We start from the raw sequence: 16,800 nt of genomic DNA, 5'->3' as shown, positions 1-16,800 counted from the left end.
GACGGCGACATCCGAAGAACTACATGCATACGATTTTCAGTCGAGGGCATGACAAAGGGAATTATCGATTTTTTTCTGAGTAAAATTTTTTTACTAATCTCTCCAGAATATTTGTATGAGTTACCGTGATGACATTATAGGATAGATTTACTATGTTTTTCCATTTTTCACCTCAAAATACTTCATGTTCCGGCAAATGTTACCCATAACCCTTATAAAACCTCCTGCTGGGCACCTTATCAGAACAACCAGGCTATAGATTATTATTACACCCTCCACATGGATAAAATGGCCACAAACAGAGAAATAAAGTCTTATTACATCGAGAGAAGGAAACTCTGACAGGAATGATGGCGCCAAAACACAACGCATGCGCAGTATCAGGGTGCGAACCGGGCGCATGCGTACAACCTGCTCAGCGGTCACAGCCTATAAACCATAAAATGCGCATGCTCTGTGCGTCGTCTCCATGCCAAATGGTACAACACAACGTCAGAGTGGTTTCTAGGAGACGGGAGGACGCTGCGAGAAACTATACGGTGGAGAAGAGAAGAAAGAGCGGCGGAGAGAAGAACATGGCGTCACCGAGCGAGGAGGGGGGAGAGCGGCTGCAGCTGGAGGCAGTCATCGGATACAATGGTAAGAGAAGGGCCGTGTATACCGGAGACCCGGGAGTCACTCACTGCGCTTACAGGGGAACTCCATCCAAACAGGGCACTGACTAAACGGCACTTATAGCTTTACTTTTATCCTTCAAGGTTTGTCAGAGATTCTTATAGGCTGAGAATATTGTGTGAGGGAATACAGAGAATACAGAGACACCACTGACCTGCCCTCACCATAGACAGCAATGGGAATACAGAAGTCTATGGAGGCAGCAAGGGTTAATAATCCAGAATATACAACAGGGGAGAGACAGAGAACCAGAAGATAGTAAGAGATAGTACACAGTGACGTCACAGTACAGGATAATACACACAGTGATGTCACAGTACAGAGATAATACACACAGTGATGTCACAGTACAGAGATAATACAAACAGTGATGTCACAGTACAGGATAATACACACAGTGATGTCACAGTACAGGATAATACACACAGTGATGTCACAGTACAGGGATAATACACACAGTGATGTCACAGTACAGGATAATACACACAGTGATGTCACAGTACAGGATAATACACACAGTGATGTCACAGTACAGAGATAATACACACAGTGATGTCACAGTACAGGGATAATACACACAGTGATGTCACAGTACAGGATAATACACACAGTGATGTCACAGTACAGGATAATACACACAGTGATGTCACAGTACAGGATAATACACACAGTGATGTCACAGTACAGAGATAATACACACAGTGATGTCACAGTACAGGATAATACACACAGTGATGTCACAGTACAGAGATAATACACACAGTGATGTCACAGTACAGGATAATACACACAGTGATGTCACAGTACAGGATAATACACACAGTGATGTCACAGTACAGAGATAATACACACAGTGATGTCACAGTACAGGGATAATACACACAGTGATGTCACAGTACAGAGATAATACACACAGTGATGTCACAGTACAGAGATAATACACACAGTGATGTCACAGTACAGGATAATACACACAGTGATGTCACAGTACAGGATAATACACACAGTGATGTCACAGTACAGAGATAATACACACAGTGATGTCACAGTACAGAGATAATACACACAGTGATGTCACAGTACAGGGATAATACACACAGTGATGTCACAGTACAGAGATAATACACACAGTGATGTCACAGTACAGGATAATACACACAGTGATGTCACAGTACAGGATAATACACACAGTGATGTCACAGTACAGGATAATACACACAGTGATGTCACAGTACAGGATAATACACACAGTGATGTCACAGTACAGGATAATACACAGTGATGTCACAGTACAGGGATAATACACACAGTGATGTCACAGTACAGGATAATACACACAGTGATATCATTGACATTGTTATGGGGTGTTAATGACATGACTTCTCCTCTGTTCCAGGCCACGTGCCCTCAGGGCTGATCTGCCACCCGGACAGAGAACATCTCATCTACCCCCTGGGGTGCACGGTCATCATTCAGAGTCTGAATAAGCATAAGCAGCACTTCCTGCACGGTCACACCAACAACGTCTCCTGCGTCACTGTCTCCAAGTCCGGGAAATTCTTGGCATCAGGACAAGTCACCTACATGGGGTTCAAGGTAAGAAATCCATCATATCTTTATGTGTCTACTGCACTGATCCTGAGTGTTACTCCAGAGCGGCATTCACAATTCTGCTGACTGAAAACAGCAGGAAGAGCCAGATCAGTTTCCATCCTCAGTGCTTGTACTAAAGATGGCGCTGAAATGCAAATCACCAGCTCTGTAACGACACCAAACAAGCAGGGGGTGAGGAGGGATGCAGAATTGTGAATGCCGCTCTGGAGTTATAACAGAACTGTTTCTTTATAGGCAGATATTTTCCTTTGGGACTATGGTAAGAGAGAATCCTGTGGGAAGCTCAGTCTGCACAAAGTCAAGGTGGAAGCTCTGGCCTTCTCCCCCAATGACCGATACCTGGTGTCTCTGGGCGGACAGGATGATGGGAGGTAAGAAAAACCAACATCTGCTCCACTCTGTCACACAATCACCCACCATATTGTCTCTCATCTGCCTGTAGGTTCCAGTCTTGTAAACTGTAACACGTCTGTCTCCTAGTGTCGTCCTGTGGAACATGGCAACCAGAGAAGCCATTTGTGGTAGCCCGGCTTCTTCCCTCAGTGCGGGACATGCCCTGACCGTGACCTTCATCAACAATAGCGATGACCTGTTTATTACAGGAGGAAAGTAAGTCTACTAGATGTACACAGAATGTACCGGCAGAATAGTGAGCGCAGCTCTGGAGTATAATACAGGATAAGTAATGTAATGTATGTACACAGTAACTGCACCAGCAGAATAGTGAGCGCAGCTCTGGAGTATAATACAGGATAAGTAATGTAATGTATGTACACAGTGACTGTACCAGCAGAATAGTGAGCGCAGCTCTGGAGTATAATACAGGATAAGTAATGTAATATATGTACACAGTGACTGCACCAGCAGAATAGTGAGCGCAGCTCTGGAGTATAATACAGGATAAGTAATGTAATGTATGTACACAGTGACTGTACCAGCAGAATAGTGAGCGCAGCTCTGGAGTATAATACAGGATAAGTAATGTAATATATGTACACAGTGACTGCACCAGCAGAATAGTGAGCGCAGCTCTGGAGTATAATACAGGATAAGTAATGTAATGTATGTACACAGTGACTGCACCAGCAGAATAGTGAGCGCAGCTCTGGAGTATAATACAGGATAAGTCATGTAATGTATGTACACAGTGACTGCGCCAGCAGAATAGTGAGCGCAGCTCTGGAGTATAATACAGGATAAGTAATGTAATGTATGTACACAGTGTCTGCACCAGCAGAATAGTGAGCGCAGCTCTGGAGTATAATACAGGATAAGTAATGTATGTACACAGTGACTGTACCAGCAGAATAGTGAGCGCAGCTCTGGAGTATAATACAGGATAAGTAATGTAATGTATGTACACAGTGACTGTACCAGCAGAATAGTGAGCGTAGCTCTGGAGTATAATACAGGATAAGTAATGTAATGTATGTACACAGTGACTGCACCAGCAGAATAGTGAGCGCAGCTCTGGAGTATAATACAGGATAAGTAATGTATGTACACAGTGACTGTACCAGCAGAATAGTGAGCGCAGCTCTGGAGTATAATACAAGATAAGTAATGTAATGTATGTACACAGTGACTGCACCACAAGAATAGTGAGTGCAGCTCTGGAGTATAATACAGGATAAGTAATGTAATGTATGTACACAGTGTCTGCACCAGCAGAATAGTGAGCGCAGCTCTGGAGTATAATACAGGATAAGTAATGTATGTACACAGTGACTGTACCAGCAGAATAGTGAGCGCAGCTCTGGAGTATAATACAGGATAAGTAATGTAATGTATGTACACAGTGACTGTACCAGCAGAATAGTGAGCGCAGCTCTGGAGTATAATACAGGATAAGTAATGTAATGTATGTACACAGTGACTGCACCAGCAGAATAGAGAGCGCAGCTCTGGAGTATAATACAGGATAAGTAATGTAATATATGTACACAGTGACTGTACCAGCAGAATAGAGAGCGCAGCTCTGGAGTATAATACAGGATAAGTAATGTAATATATGTACACAGTGACTGTACCAGCAGAATAGTGAGCGCAGCTCTGGAGTATAATACAGGATAACTGCAGGGTAAATAATGGTCTTACACAATGATTCCGTTTTTATGTGGATTGAGTAATTATAAGTATAATATCTTCAGTGCCCTCAGAGCTGCATTTTTCGTTCTGTTGGGAGGTGATCAGTAAGAGTTCCGCTTCCTTATTGGGATGGGTTTTCCCGTTGTCAGATCTCTGTACAGTCTTTGCTGTTAGGACTGCGCTCTCTTTTTGCAGACATTGAACCATCAGATAACTGATTATGTGAATTACGTAGAACAATTCCATATAATAGACATCATGTCCCTCTCGTTACCCGGCAGCCATGTAGGACTGTGGCCGCGGCGGTTCTGTTGCGCTCAGCTCATCCAGGTAGATTTACTTAAACATTGTAAGATAATGGAGTCTGATCTCTCCGTCTGTTCACAGTGGGACCCTGCGCGTGTGGGAGGTGGATCTGCCGAACAGGAAAATGCGCCCCACCGAATGTCAGATGGGTCAACTGAAGCGGGTGGTTACCTGCCTGGCCGTGAGTACCATGCTGAGTTAATCTTCTCTCCATCCACCTAGACTACTGTTTACGGGAAGATTTGTGCCTGTGTCTGCAGTGATGTTCCCCTCTATGACCCCCGAGGTCCCCTCTACATAATGTAGCCAGGAGATATTATTACCTGAATTTCTTCTGACAGATCTTACAAGACGCTTCTGACTAACCCAGAGAACCCAGACACTGCCTCCTATTGAGATACAACAAAGTGTGTAATAAACTTACCGCTGAAGTTCTGGTGCAGTGTTTTGGTTCTGGCTCTGAGACAAGGAGGACTGGGAACAATCCCCAAACTAATCAGGTTGTATAGATGTCCATGCCTAAGAGATTTCACATAAGGACCCTCAAACATCTTCCAGCTGGACTCAGCCTCCTGCCTATTCTCTTATACCTGGAGGAAGGGAATCGACACCTTAAAGGGAACCTGTCACAGATTTTTGGGGCACTAAACACCCACAGCTCCTTATAAACTAATGGGCTAGTATTTAGAGATGAGCGAGTACTGTTCGAAACAGCAGTTCCGAATAGCATACACCCATAGGAATGAATGGACGCAGTCGGGGCCGGCGTCCTGCTGTTTAACCGCCTGTGCGCCGGCCGCTCCCATTCATTCCTATGGAAAACTGCCGTTTTGAGTAGTACTTGCTCATCTCTACTAGTATTCCAAGTAGCCCGATCCTTTATACTTTCCTACAGAGCCTTAAGCCCGAGGACCTGCAGAGGATTTATTGTCCTAGATATCAGTGACAGAGTCCCTTTAAGGGCGTCTCCGCCTTTAGAGGTTCCTTCTCTGCCCTTATGACTGTAGGGTGACTTCATATATCCAAATACAGGAGGTTTTTAGCCACTTTAGCTTTGGGCGTCCCTCCTGCACCCCCGCAGTGACCGTGGACCTTCTTGCACCTCTATGGTTCTCCATCATGTTCTTCTTTTCTGTATCTAGGTGTCAGAAGACGACGGCTGCTTTTACTGCGGCACGTCTACTGGAGATATTCTCAAAGTCAACACGAAGACCAAACTTCTGAACAGCTGCGGCCCCCAGAAGGACAGATTCAGCCTGGTGAGATGATCGTAAGCTCCTGTGTCTGGGACCGTAAGCCTCCTATGCTCTGCATTAGGGTCGCCCTGACTTGACTCCGTGTTTTTTTGTCCTTTGTCAGGGAGTGACTTCTCTGACCCTACTGAAAACTGGAGAATTTATTATTGGATCCGGAGACGGAAAATTATCCATCTGCAAAGAACCAAACTACAAAGCAGTAAAGTAAGTCGCGTTCACTGTCCAAATGTCCTGCAGTTTCCCCAGTCACCTGCAGGTGGCAGTCTAGGTCACTGTATTTCATGCCTAGTAACCCTCTTTGTGTTTTCGTTGTACCCCAGGAGGGTGAAGCTTCAGGGGGCCGTCAACTCCATCACCCTGAGAGGACAAGGGCACCAGTTTTTTATTGGGACTGGACAAGCCCAGATTTATCGTTTTAACTATCCGGAGTTCAAAGAGGAGATCATTGCGACTTGTCACAGCGAGGCCATCAATGACATTGTGTTCCCCTTGTACGTAGCTGGGCGATTCAGTGTTATATGGCTAGTATAGTATATACTACTGATATAAGATGACTCTGTATGAGACGTGTATATCGTCATGGGGTTTCTTGCCCTTTCAGTGGTACGTCAGAGCTGTTCGCCACTTGCTCCAAGAACGACATCCGTGTGTGGCACACCACGAGCCACAAGGAGCTGCTGAGGATAACTATAGCCAACGTGACCTGTAATGCCATCCAGTTCATGAGAGACGGCAAGAGCATCTTATCAGGTGAGAATAACCCCGTTATCTCCATAGCAGGTCATCATATGGGATGTGGACTGTGGGTTATATACACTACGGTGAGGTCAGGTATATATTGTATACTATGGTGACATCACATACATATATACTACATGGAGGTAAGATACATATATATATATATATATATATATATATATATATATATATATATATATATATATATATATATATAGTGAAGTCAGGTATATACTATATACTATGGTGACATCACATATATACTACAGGGAGGTAAGATACATATATATATCTATATGGTGAAGTCAGGTATATACTATATACTATGGTGACATCACATACATACTACAGGGAGGTAAGATACATATATATATCTATATGGTGAAGTCAGGTATATACTATGGTGACATCACATACATACTACAGGGAGGTAAGATACATATATATATATCTATATGGTGAAGTCAGGTATATACTATATACTATGGTGACATCACATACATACTACAGGGAGGTAAGATACATATATATATCTATATGGTGAAGTCAGGTATATACTATGGTGACATCACATACATACTACAGGGAGGTAAGATACATATATATATCTATATGGTGAAGTCAGGTATATACTATATACTATGGTGACATCACATACATACTACAGGGAGGTAAGATACATATATATATCTATATGGTGAAGTCCGGTATATACTATGGTGACATCACATACATACTACAGGGAGGTAAGATACATATATATATATCTATATGGTGAAGTCAGGTATATACTATATACTATGGTGACATCACATACATACTACAGGGAGGTAAGATACATATATATATATCTATATGGTGAAGTCAGGTATATACTATATACTATGGTGACAACATATATACTACAGGGAGGTAAGATACATATATATATCCACATGGTGAAGTCAGGTATATATTGTATACTATGGTGACATCACATACATATATACTGCAGGGAGGTAAGATACATACATATATATCCACATGGTGAAGTCAGGTGTATATACTTTATCCTACGGTGACATCACATACATATATATTACAAGGAGGTAAGATACATATACAGATGTAGCAGAGTTAACCCAAATTTCTGCAAATGATGAAACTTCTGCAGCAGCGAGATATCACAGAAGAGAACAAAGACCAATGAAATGTCATGGGAAAAAAAACAATTTCAATGACTTTTTACTGGTTTTTGTTGTTTTTTTGTGATTTCATGCTCAGTTCAGGCTCACTCTGCTACATCTGTACATGGTGGAGTAAGGTGTATACACCTTATATTATAGTGACATCAGATACATATATACTACATGGAGGTAAGAGACATGTATACATGGAGTAAGGTGTATATACTTTATACTATGAGGAGTATATATATTATAGTGACATCAGATACATATATACTACATGGAGGTAAGAGACATGTATACATGGAGTAAGGTGTATATACTTTATACTATGAGGAGTATATATATTATAGTGACATCAGATACATATATACTACATGGAGATAAGAGACACCTATACATGGAGTCAGGTCTGTATACTTTGATGACATCAGATACACACCTATAGATATATGTATATATTACAGTGACATTAGATACATCTGTATACTATGCTCTATATTATACTATCTTCTACGTTACACCTTAGTGATGTCAGAGCCGTCTACTATGGAGAAGTCAGATACATTTATTACATACGGACTATTAATTGTCTCCTCAGCCTGGAATGATGACAAGATCCGAGCCTTCACCCCTGAAAGTGGGCGCCTAATGTACCAGATTGAGAACGCGCACAGCATGGGAGTCACAGCGATTGCTGCCACCAGCGACTGCAGGAGGATCGTGAGCGGAGGAGGAGACGGAAGGGTCAGTAATGTCCGTGCTGTAATATTCTGCTGGAAAACTAGATGGTGACGTGAGCTCCTCTGTGTAGGTGCGGGTGTGGGATATCGGGAAAGACAGCCAGCGTCTTGTGGAGTCCATGAAGGAGCACAAGTCCGCAGTGTCCTGCATCAAACTGAAGAGCAACAACCGCGAGTGTGTGACTGCCAGCTCTGACGGGACCTGCATCATATGGGACCTCGAGTCAGTATCGTACACAGGCTGCTCCATTTATTATGTGCTCTCCACCTCATATCCATTGTACAGATCACTTATACAATTATCCTACAGCAAGTCTCACTTTACGGCAATTCTCACTTTACAGCCTTTATTATATGTTATTATACTACAGAGCTGCAGTCTCTGCTCGGCAGCTTCAGAGCTGAAATCTCTCAGTATCATCTTTCTCAGTATTTTGTTCCCGCAGGAAACCTCCAATGCCAGAGGAGTCTGGTCAGAGGGTTACTCCCTTCTGATCTTTCAAAACACTTGCAGGCTCCACCAAGCCCAGCATGCATGTTTATAAGGGGGTCAGTATAGATGGTTGTCAATCGATGGATGACCTACCTTAGATGGAAACCCCCTTCACCCCTGTGCGTTCTCCTCACAAACGACCAAGCACAGCGCCGCACATTATATAGCACCTGTGCTTGTTATCACCGCTCAGACCAATCTCTTGAATGGGACTGAGCTGCGAACAGGTCATGTGACTGATGAATGTGACATCACTTGGCTCGATGTGTTGCTCAGGGAGTGTCGCTGCTGTCATAATCATCTGATCTGCGGGGTCCCTGGGCGTCAGACATGTCTTAAAGATAACTCTGGAAGACCTAATCTCAATGTTGAGGGCCGATTGACATTCTATTTGATGCCCCTTATGCGGTAATAGGTTGTTTTTTGCTCTATTTTTATATTTTCAGGCGGTTTATTAGAAAACAGATGGTCTTATCCAATACGCTATTCCGCTGCGTCTGCTACCACCCCGAGGAGTTCCAGATCATCACCAGCGGCACCGACAGGAAGGTCAGGGTCATCCATTGATCTACTAGGATATAAGGATGTCAGAGACAGGTGTCCCCCGTGCTTCAGACCTTATCTGTTACACCCCCTCCAAAAAGTGGCCCTTCCTCAGGACCCTCAGCTTATTCTGCATTGTTCCCAATGTGTTACTGTAGGGTCATTACAAAGAAGCTACAGGAGATTATAGTATAGAAACCCTACACCTGAAGCCCTACATTCGATCAATGCTAAAAATAAGACCTTAGAGATATTATCCAGACGTGCAGAGGTGCCCGCACCCAGCGCAGCCTCATGGGGCACCTCCACATATTGCCAGGCCTGTACGTTATATGCTGCACCTGTACTTAGTATTCCCTGGCAATGTGCACACAGCAAACCTTACAGGGACACTCCTATGTTATCCATAGAAATAGTGCAGCACCAGTAATCACCAGCAGGTGGCAGAGTGTCCCCTACACACATCCTGTACACAGGGCCCTTCATCTGTCATGATATATCTATGTCTATCAATGACGAGCGCGTCTGATCAGTCATTGGTGACATGTTGCCGCCATTAGTCAGTATAATAGACTCTGAGCCATCTTCTCGCTCTCTTGTAGATCGGATACTGGGAAGTGTTTGACGGATCCGCTATCAGAGGACTTGATGGATCCATGTCCGGAGCGATCAATGGGATGGATATAAGTGACGACGGAAGTCACTTTGTCACAGGTACAGTGGTCCTTGTGTGGCAGCCCTGTACATTACAGAGTCACGTGACCTATGGTAATAAGCGTTTACGTGGCTTCTTTTATATCATTCTCCTTAAAGGGGTTTTCTGACCCCAGAAGGATTTTTCATACGGATGACCTATCCACCCAGATGCTGCAGGAGCAGCTGATCTGTGCGGGTCCAGGTGTCATAACCCCACAGATTGTGGACCAATGACCAGTCCTGTGGAGAGGTCATCAGAATGAGAAATCCTTTTGGGGCTGAACAAGCCCTTTAAGATTGAGGTGAGATTAAAGGGTTAAAACTATATTAAGAATTACATCCAAATGACCAAGTGTGAGTTTTTCTCTGGCTTTCAAGGGGTTTTCCAGATTTACAGATCGATGGCCTATCCCAAGCATAGCTAATCAATCCGAAAAGGCCAGAAGACCCCTCTCGCCTGGAAAAGGAAAAACGCTGCAGCATCGAAACTGCCGCAAATCCTCGTTTAGTTCTGAGCCCGGGATCACACATGTCCTGATCACAGCGGGATGGCTGATACAGTAGCTGCAGGGTCGCATATGTCCTGATCACAGCGGGATGGCTGATACAGTAGCTGTGGGGTCGCATATGTCCTGATCACAGCGGGATGGCTGATACAGTAGCTGCAGGGTCGCACATACTGGTCACAGCGGGATGGCTGATACAGTAGCTGTGGGGTCGCACATGTCCTGATCACAACGGGATGGCTGATACAGTAGCTGCAGGGTCGCACATGTCCTGGTCACAGCGGGATGGCTGATACAGTAGCTGTGGGGTTGCACATACTGGTCACAGCGGGATGGCTGATACAGTAGCTGTGGGGTCGCACATGTCCTGGTCACAGCGGGATGGCTGATACAGTAGCTGCAGGGTCGCACATGTCCTGGTCACAGCGGGATGGCTGATACAGTAGCTGTGGGGTTGCACATACTGGTCACAGCGGGATGGCTGATACAGTAGCTGTGGGGTCGCACATACTGGTCACAGCGGGATGGCTGATACAGTAGCTGTGGGGTCGCACATGTCCTGGTCACAGCGGGATGGCTGATACAGTAGCTGCAGGGTCGCACATGTCCTGGTCACAGCGGGATGGCTGATACAGTAGCTGCGGGGTCGCACATGTCCTGGTCACAGCGGGATGGCTGATACAGTAGCTGCGGGGTCACACATGTCCTGGTCACAGCGGGATGGCTGATACAGTAGCTGTGGGGTTGCACATACTGGTCACAGCGGGATGGCTGATACAGTAGCTGTGGGGTCGCACATACTGGTCACAGCGGGATGGCTGATACAGTAGCTGTGGGGTCGCACATGTCCTGGTCACAGCGGGATGGCTGATACAGTAGCTGCAGGGTCGCACATGTCCTGGTCACAGCGGGATGGCTGATACAGTAGCTGCGGGGTCGCACATGTCCTGGTCACAGCGGGATGGCTGATACAGTAGCTGCGGGGTCACACATGTCCTGGTCACAGCGGGATGGCTGATACAGTAGCTGCAGGGTCGCACATACTGGTCACAGCGGGATGGCTGATACAGTAGCTGCGGGGTCGCACATACTGGTCACAGCGGGATGGCTGATACAGTAGCTGTGGGGTCGCACATGTCCTGGTCACAGCGGGATGGCTGATACAGTAGCTGCAGGGTCGCACATACTGGTCACAGCGGGATGGCTGATACAGTAGCTGTGGGGTCGCACATGTCCTGGTCACAGCGGGATGGCTGATACAGTAGCTGCAGGGTCGCACATACTGGTCACAGCGGGATGGCTGATACAGTAGCTGCGGGGTCGCACATACTGGTCACAGCGGGATGGCTGATACAGTAGCTGTGGGGTCGCACATACTGGTCACAGCGGGATGGCTGATACAGTAGCTGTGGGGTCGCACATGTCCTGATCACAGCGGGATGGCTGATACAGTAGCTGCAGGGTCGCACATGTCCTGGTCACAGCGGGATGGCTGATACAGTAGCTGCAGGGTCGCACATACTGGTCACAGCGGGATGGCTGATACAGTAGCTGTGGGGTCGCATATGTCCTGGTCACAGCGGGATGGCTGATACAGTAGCTGCAGGGTCGCACATGTCCTGGTCACAGCGGGATGGCTGATACAGTAGCTGTGGGGTCGCACATACTGGTCACAGCGGGATGGCTGATACAGTAGCTGTGGGGTCGCACATGTCCTGGTCACAGCGGGATGGCTGATACAGTAGCTGTGGGGTCGCACATGTCCTGGTCACAGCGGGATGGCTGATACAGTAGCTGCAGGGTCGCACATACTGGTCACAGCGGGATGGCTGATACAGTAGCTGCGGGGTCGCACATACTGGTCACAGCGGGATAGCTGATACAGTAGCTGTGGGGTCGCATATGTCCTGGTCACAGCGGGATGGCTGATACAGTAGCTGTGGGGTCGCACATGTCCTGGTCACAGCGGGATGCCTGATACAGTAGCTGCAGGGTCGCACATACTGGTCACAGCGGGATGGCTGATACAGTAGCTGTGGGGTCGCACATGTCCTGATCACAGCGGGATGGCTGATACAGTAGCTGCAGGGTCGCACATGTCCTGGTCACAGCGGGATGGCTGATACAGTAGCTGCAGGGTCGCACATACTGGTCACAGCGGGATGGCTGATACAGTAGCTGTGGGGTCGCACATGTCCTGGTCACAGCGGGATGGCTGATACAGTAGCTGCAGGGTCGCACATACTGGTCACAGCAGGATGGCTGATACAGTAGCTGCGGGGTCGCACATACTGGTCACAGCGGGATGGCTGATACAGTAGCTGTGGGGTCGCACATACTGGTCACAGCGGGATGGCTGATACAGTAGCTGTGGGGTCGCACATACTGGTCACAGCGGGATGGCTGATACAGTAGCTGCAGGGTCGCACATGTCCTGGTCACAGCGGGATGGCTGATACAGTAGCTGCAGGGTCGCACATACTGGTCACAGCGGGATGGCTGATACAGTAGCTGTGGGGTCGCACATGTCCTGATCACAGCGGGATGGCTGATACAGTAGCTGCAGGGTCGCACATGTCCTGGTCACAGCGGGATGGCTGATACAGTAGCTGCAGGGTCGCACATACTGGTCACAGCGGGATGGCTGATACAGTAGCTGTGGGGTCGCATATGTCCTGGTCACAGCGGGATGGCTGATACAGTAGCTGCAGGGTCGCACATGTCCTGGTCACAGCGGGATGGCTGATACAGTAGCTGCAGGGTCGCACATACTGGTCACAGCGGGATGGCTGATACAGTAGCTGTGGGGTCGCACATGTCCTGGTCACAGCGGGATGGCTGATACAGTAGCTGCAGGGTCGCACATGTCCTGGTCACAGCGGGATGGCTGATACAGTAGCTGCAGGGTCGCACATGTACTGGTCACAGCGGGATGGCTGATACAGTAGCTGCAGGGTCGCACATACTGGTCACAGCGGGATGGCTGATACAGTAGCTGTGGGGTCGCACATACTGGTCACAGCGGGATGGCTGATACAGTAGCTGCAGGGTCGCACATGTCCTGGTCACAGCGGGATGGCTGATACAGTAGCTGTGGGGTTGCACATACTGGTCACAGCGGGATGGCTGATACAGTAGCTGTGGGGTCGCACATGTCCTGGTCACAGCGGGATGGCTGATACAGTAGCTGCAGGGTCGCACATGTCCTGGTCACAGCAGGATGGCTGATACAGTAGCTGTGGGGTCGCACATACTGGTCACAGCGGGATGGCTGATACAGTAGCTGTGGGGTCGCACATACTGGTCACAGCGGGATGGCTGATACAGTAGCTGTGGGGACGCACATGTCCTGGTCACAGCGGGATGGCTGATACAGTAGCTGCAGGGTCGCACATGTCCTGGTCACAGCGGGATGGCTGATACAGTAGCTGTGGGGTCGCACATGTCCTGGTCACAGCGGGATGGCTGATACAGTAGCTGCAGGGTCGCACATGTCCTGGTCACAGCGGGATGGCTGATACAGTAGCTGTGGGGTCGCACATGTCCTGATCACAGCGGGATGGCTGATACAGTAGCTGCAGGGTCGCACATGTCCTGGTCACAGCGGGATGGCTGATACAGTAGCTGCAGGGTCGCACATACTGGTCACAGCGGGATGGCTGATACAGTAGCTGTGGGGTCGCATATGTCCTGGTCACAGCGGGATGCCTGATACAGTAGCTGCAGGGTCGCACATGTCCTGGTCACAGCGGGATGGCTGATACAGTAGCTGCAGGGTCGCACATACTGGTCACAGCGGGATGGCTGATACAGTAGCTGTGGGGTCGCACATGTCCTGGTCACAGCGGGATGGCTGATACAGTAGCTGTGGGGTCGCACATACTGGTCACAGCAGGATGGCTGATACAGTAGCTGTGGGGTCGCACATGTCCTGGTCACAGCGGGATGGCTGATACAGTAGCTGTGGGGTCGCACATACTGGTCACAGCGGGATGGCTGATACAGTAGCTGTGGGGTCGCACATGTCCTGGTCACAGCGGGATGGCTGATACAGTAGCTGTGGGGTCGCACATACTGGTCACAGCAGGATGGCTGATACAGTAGCTGTGGGGTCGCACATGTCCTGGTCACAGCGGGATGGCTGATACAGTAGCTGCGGGGTCGCACATACTGGTCACAGCGGGATGGCTGATACAGTAGCTGCAGGGTCGCACATGTCCTGGTCACAGCGGGATGGCTGATACAGTAGCTGTGGGGTCGCACATGTCCTGGTCACAGCGGGATGGCTGATACAGTAGCTGTGGGGTCGCACATACTGGTCACAGCGGGATGGCTGATACAGTAGCTGCGGGGTCGCACATGTCCTGATCACAGCGGGATGGCTGATACAGTAGCTGCAGGGGAGATGAGGTTGATAGTTGCAGAGACCTGTAGAAATACTTGCAGGTGATTCTCGGTAATAAGACACCAGTTTGTTTGATTATTGTTGCAGCGACTTGCAGAGGATGGAAATTTCCCATGGGGTCCTGGCATAAAGCTGCCCATACACATCAGATATTTATCTGCAGACCTTTGGCAGATTCAGCTAAATTTAGTAAAATCTAAGCAGAGTCTGAATCTGTGATGGTCGTGCACATAAGAGTAACAGCAGATCCTAGTGAAATAAGAAGCATCTACCAGCGATCTGCAGGAAGGACTGAGGCCACCAGGGGGCGCTGTGGTCATCCATTTTAACTTTGCTTTGGTGAAACTTTTTGCAGCATCTTCAGGGTCTTCCCGCCACCTCAGTCACTTACAGTACTTCAGATATTGCCGGGCGTCTCAGTGATAGTACTTGTGTAACCTTAAGGACCAGTAGCCATCATATACAGGACTCAATAGTGTGATACAGGACACGGCTAGGTTTGTCCAGATTGTACAGAGCGATACATTGACAGGACAGATTTGCAGCCATTGACTATAGAGAAGATGTTCCTATTGGCTGGCTGCAGGCGGAGGTATTCAGGCGCCATTTTACCGGGCGCTACTCTTTGTTTGCTGTAGAGCTTTCATCTTGTGTCACTTGGATGCAGTTCAGATTGTAGGATTGTAGTAATGTGCAGTAAAATACCGCCAGGTAATTACCATTAATCCGCACGTTTTCTTTTATGTCTGTTCCAGGTGGAGACGACAAGCTGGTAAAAGTCTGGGACTACAACGAGGGGGAAGTGACACAAGTCGGCATCGGACACAGCGGCAGCATCACCCGGCTAAAGATCTGCCCTCTGTCCAAGTACATCATCAGCGTCAGCACAGACGGCGCCATCTTACGCTGGAAGTACCCCTACCCCATGTAGGCTGCCCTGTGCCTGCTCAGTGAGAGGAACACTCCAGGCAGATCTGTGCAGAGCCTGAGGGGTGGAGCATAACACCTCATCCTTGTGTCAGGCTCCACCCCCTCATAGCAGATCTGCCTGGGGCCTTCCTTAGGTTAGGGCTATGGGGCATTCAAAAAGTTGCAACAAAAATCTCACTGTTTATATATGGCGTCTTATTGCAATGTTGTTACTGGGACGCGACAGTCGCAGAGACGCCAAGTCGCAGGTGACTTCTGTACCAAAGACTTCATGCAACAAGTGACAGTCAGTCAAAGGCAGGTTGTCCAAGTATTTTAGTTGTGCGACTTTTTGTCACGTGTCACACATTGTGGGCTACACCACCTGACAAATGGTCGCACAATGGTCCGAAGGCTCCTCCTCTATTTATAGCCATCCTGTTACATTGTCCAAGAGCCTGATGGTCTCAGTATAGATGACACCAAGGACTTGTGTCCCAAACCATCCACCTGGGCGGAGATGATCATCACCTGCATCCCCCTCCTCCCCCGCCCCTCCCTGCTCCTCCCTGCTCCTCCCTGCTCCTCATGTTTGGAAATAAAGGACATTCCTCTTCCTGAGCTCTTGTCTGGATTATATCACCTGTGTGTCCATCTTGGAT

General features: G+C 47.8%; 1 protein-coding gene across 1 annotated transcript; it reads left to right on the top strand.

The window, feature by feature from the left end:
• Positions 1-476: 476 nt before the first annotated feature.
• Positions 477-16,160, top strand: CFAP52 (cilia and flagella associated protein 52). Its single transcript, XM_075278961.1, has 14 exons — positions 477-639; positions 2,072-2,271; positions 2,524-2,660; positions 2,770-2,898; positions 4,765-4,864; positions 5,826-5,942; positions 6,043-6,143; positions 6,260-6,430; positions 6,541-6,689; positions 8,445-8,590; positions 8,658-8,809; positions 9,526-9,628; positions 10,225-10,336; positions 15,985-16,160. The coding sequence occupies exons 1-14, from the start codon at positions 477-479 to the stop codon at positions 16,158-16,160; spliced, it is 1,956 nt and encodes a 651-aa protein (XP_075135062.1).
• Positions 16,161-16,800: the final 640 nt, after the last annotated feature.

The sequence above is a fragment of the Leptodactylus fuscus genome, chromosome 6, assembly GCF_031893055.1.
Source record: "Leptodactylus fuscus isolate aLepFus1 chromosome 6, aLepFus1.hap2, whole genome shotgun sequence".
NCBI classification, from domain to species: Eukaryota; Metazoa; Chordata; class Amphibia; order Anura; family Leptodactylidae; genus Leptodactylus; species Leptodactylus fuscus.
The sequence above is the reverse complement of the archived record's forward strand: the minus strand, read 5'-3'. Positions and strand labels throughout refer to the sequence as shown.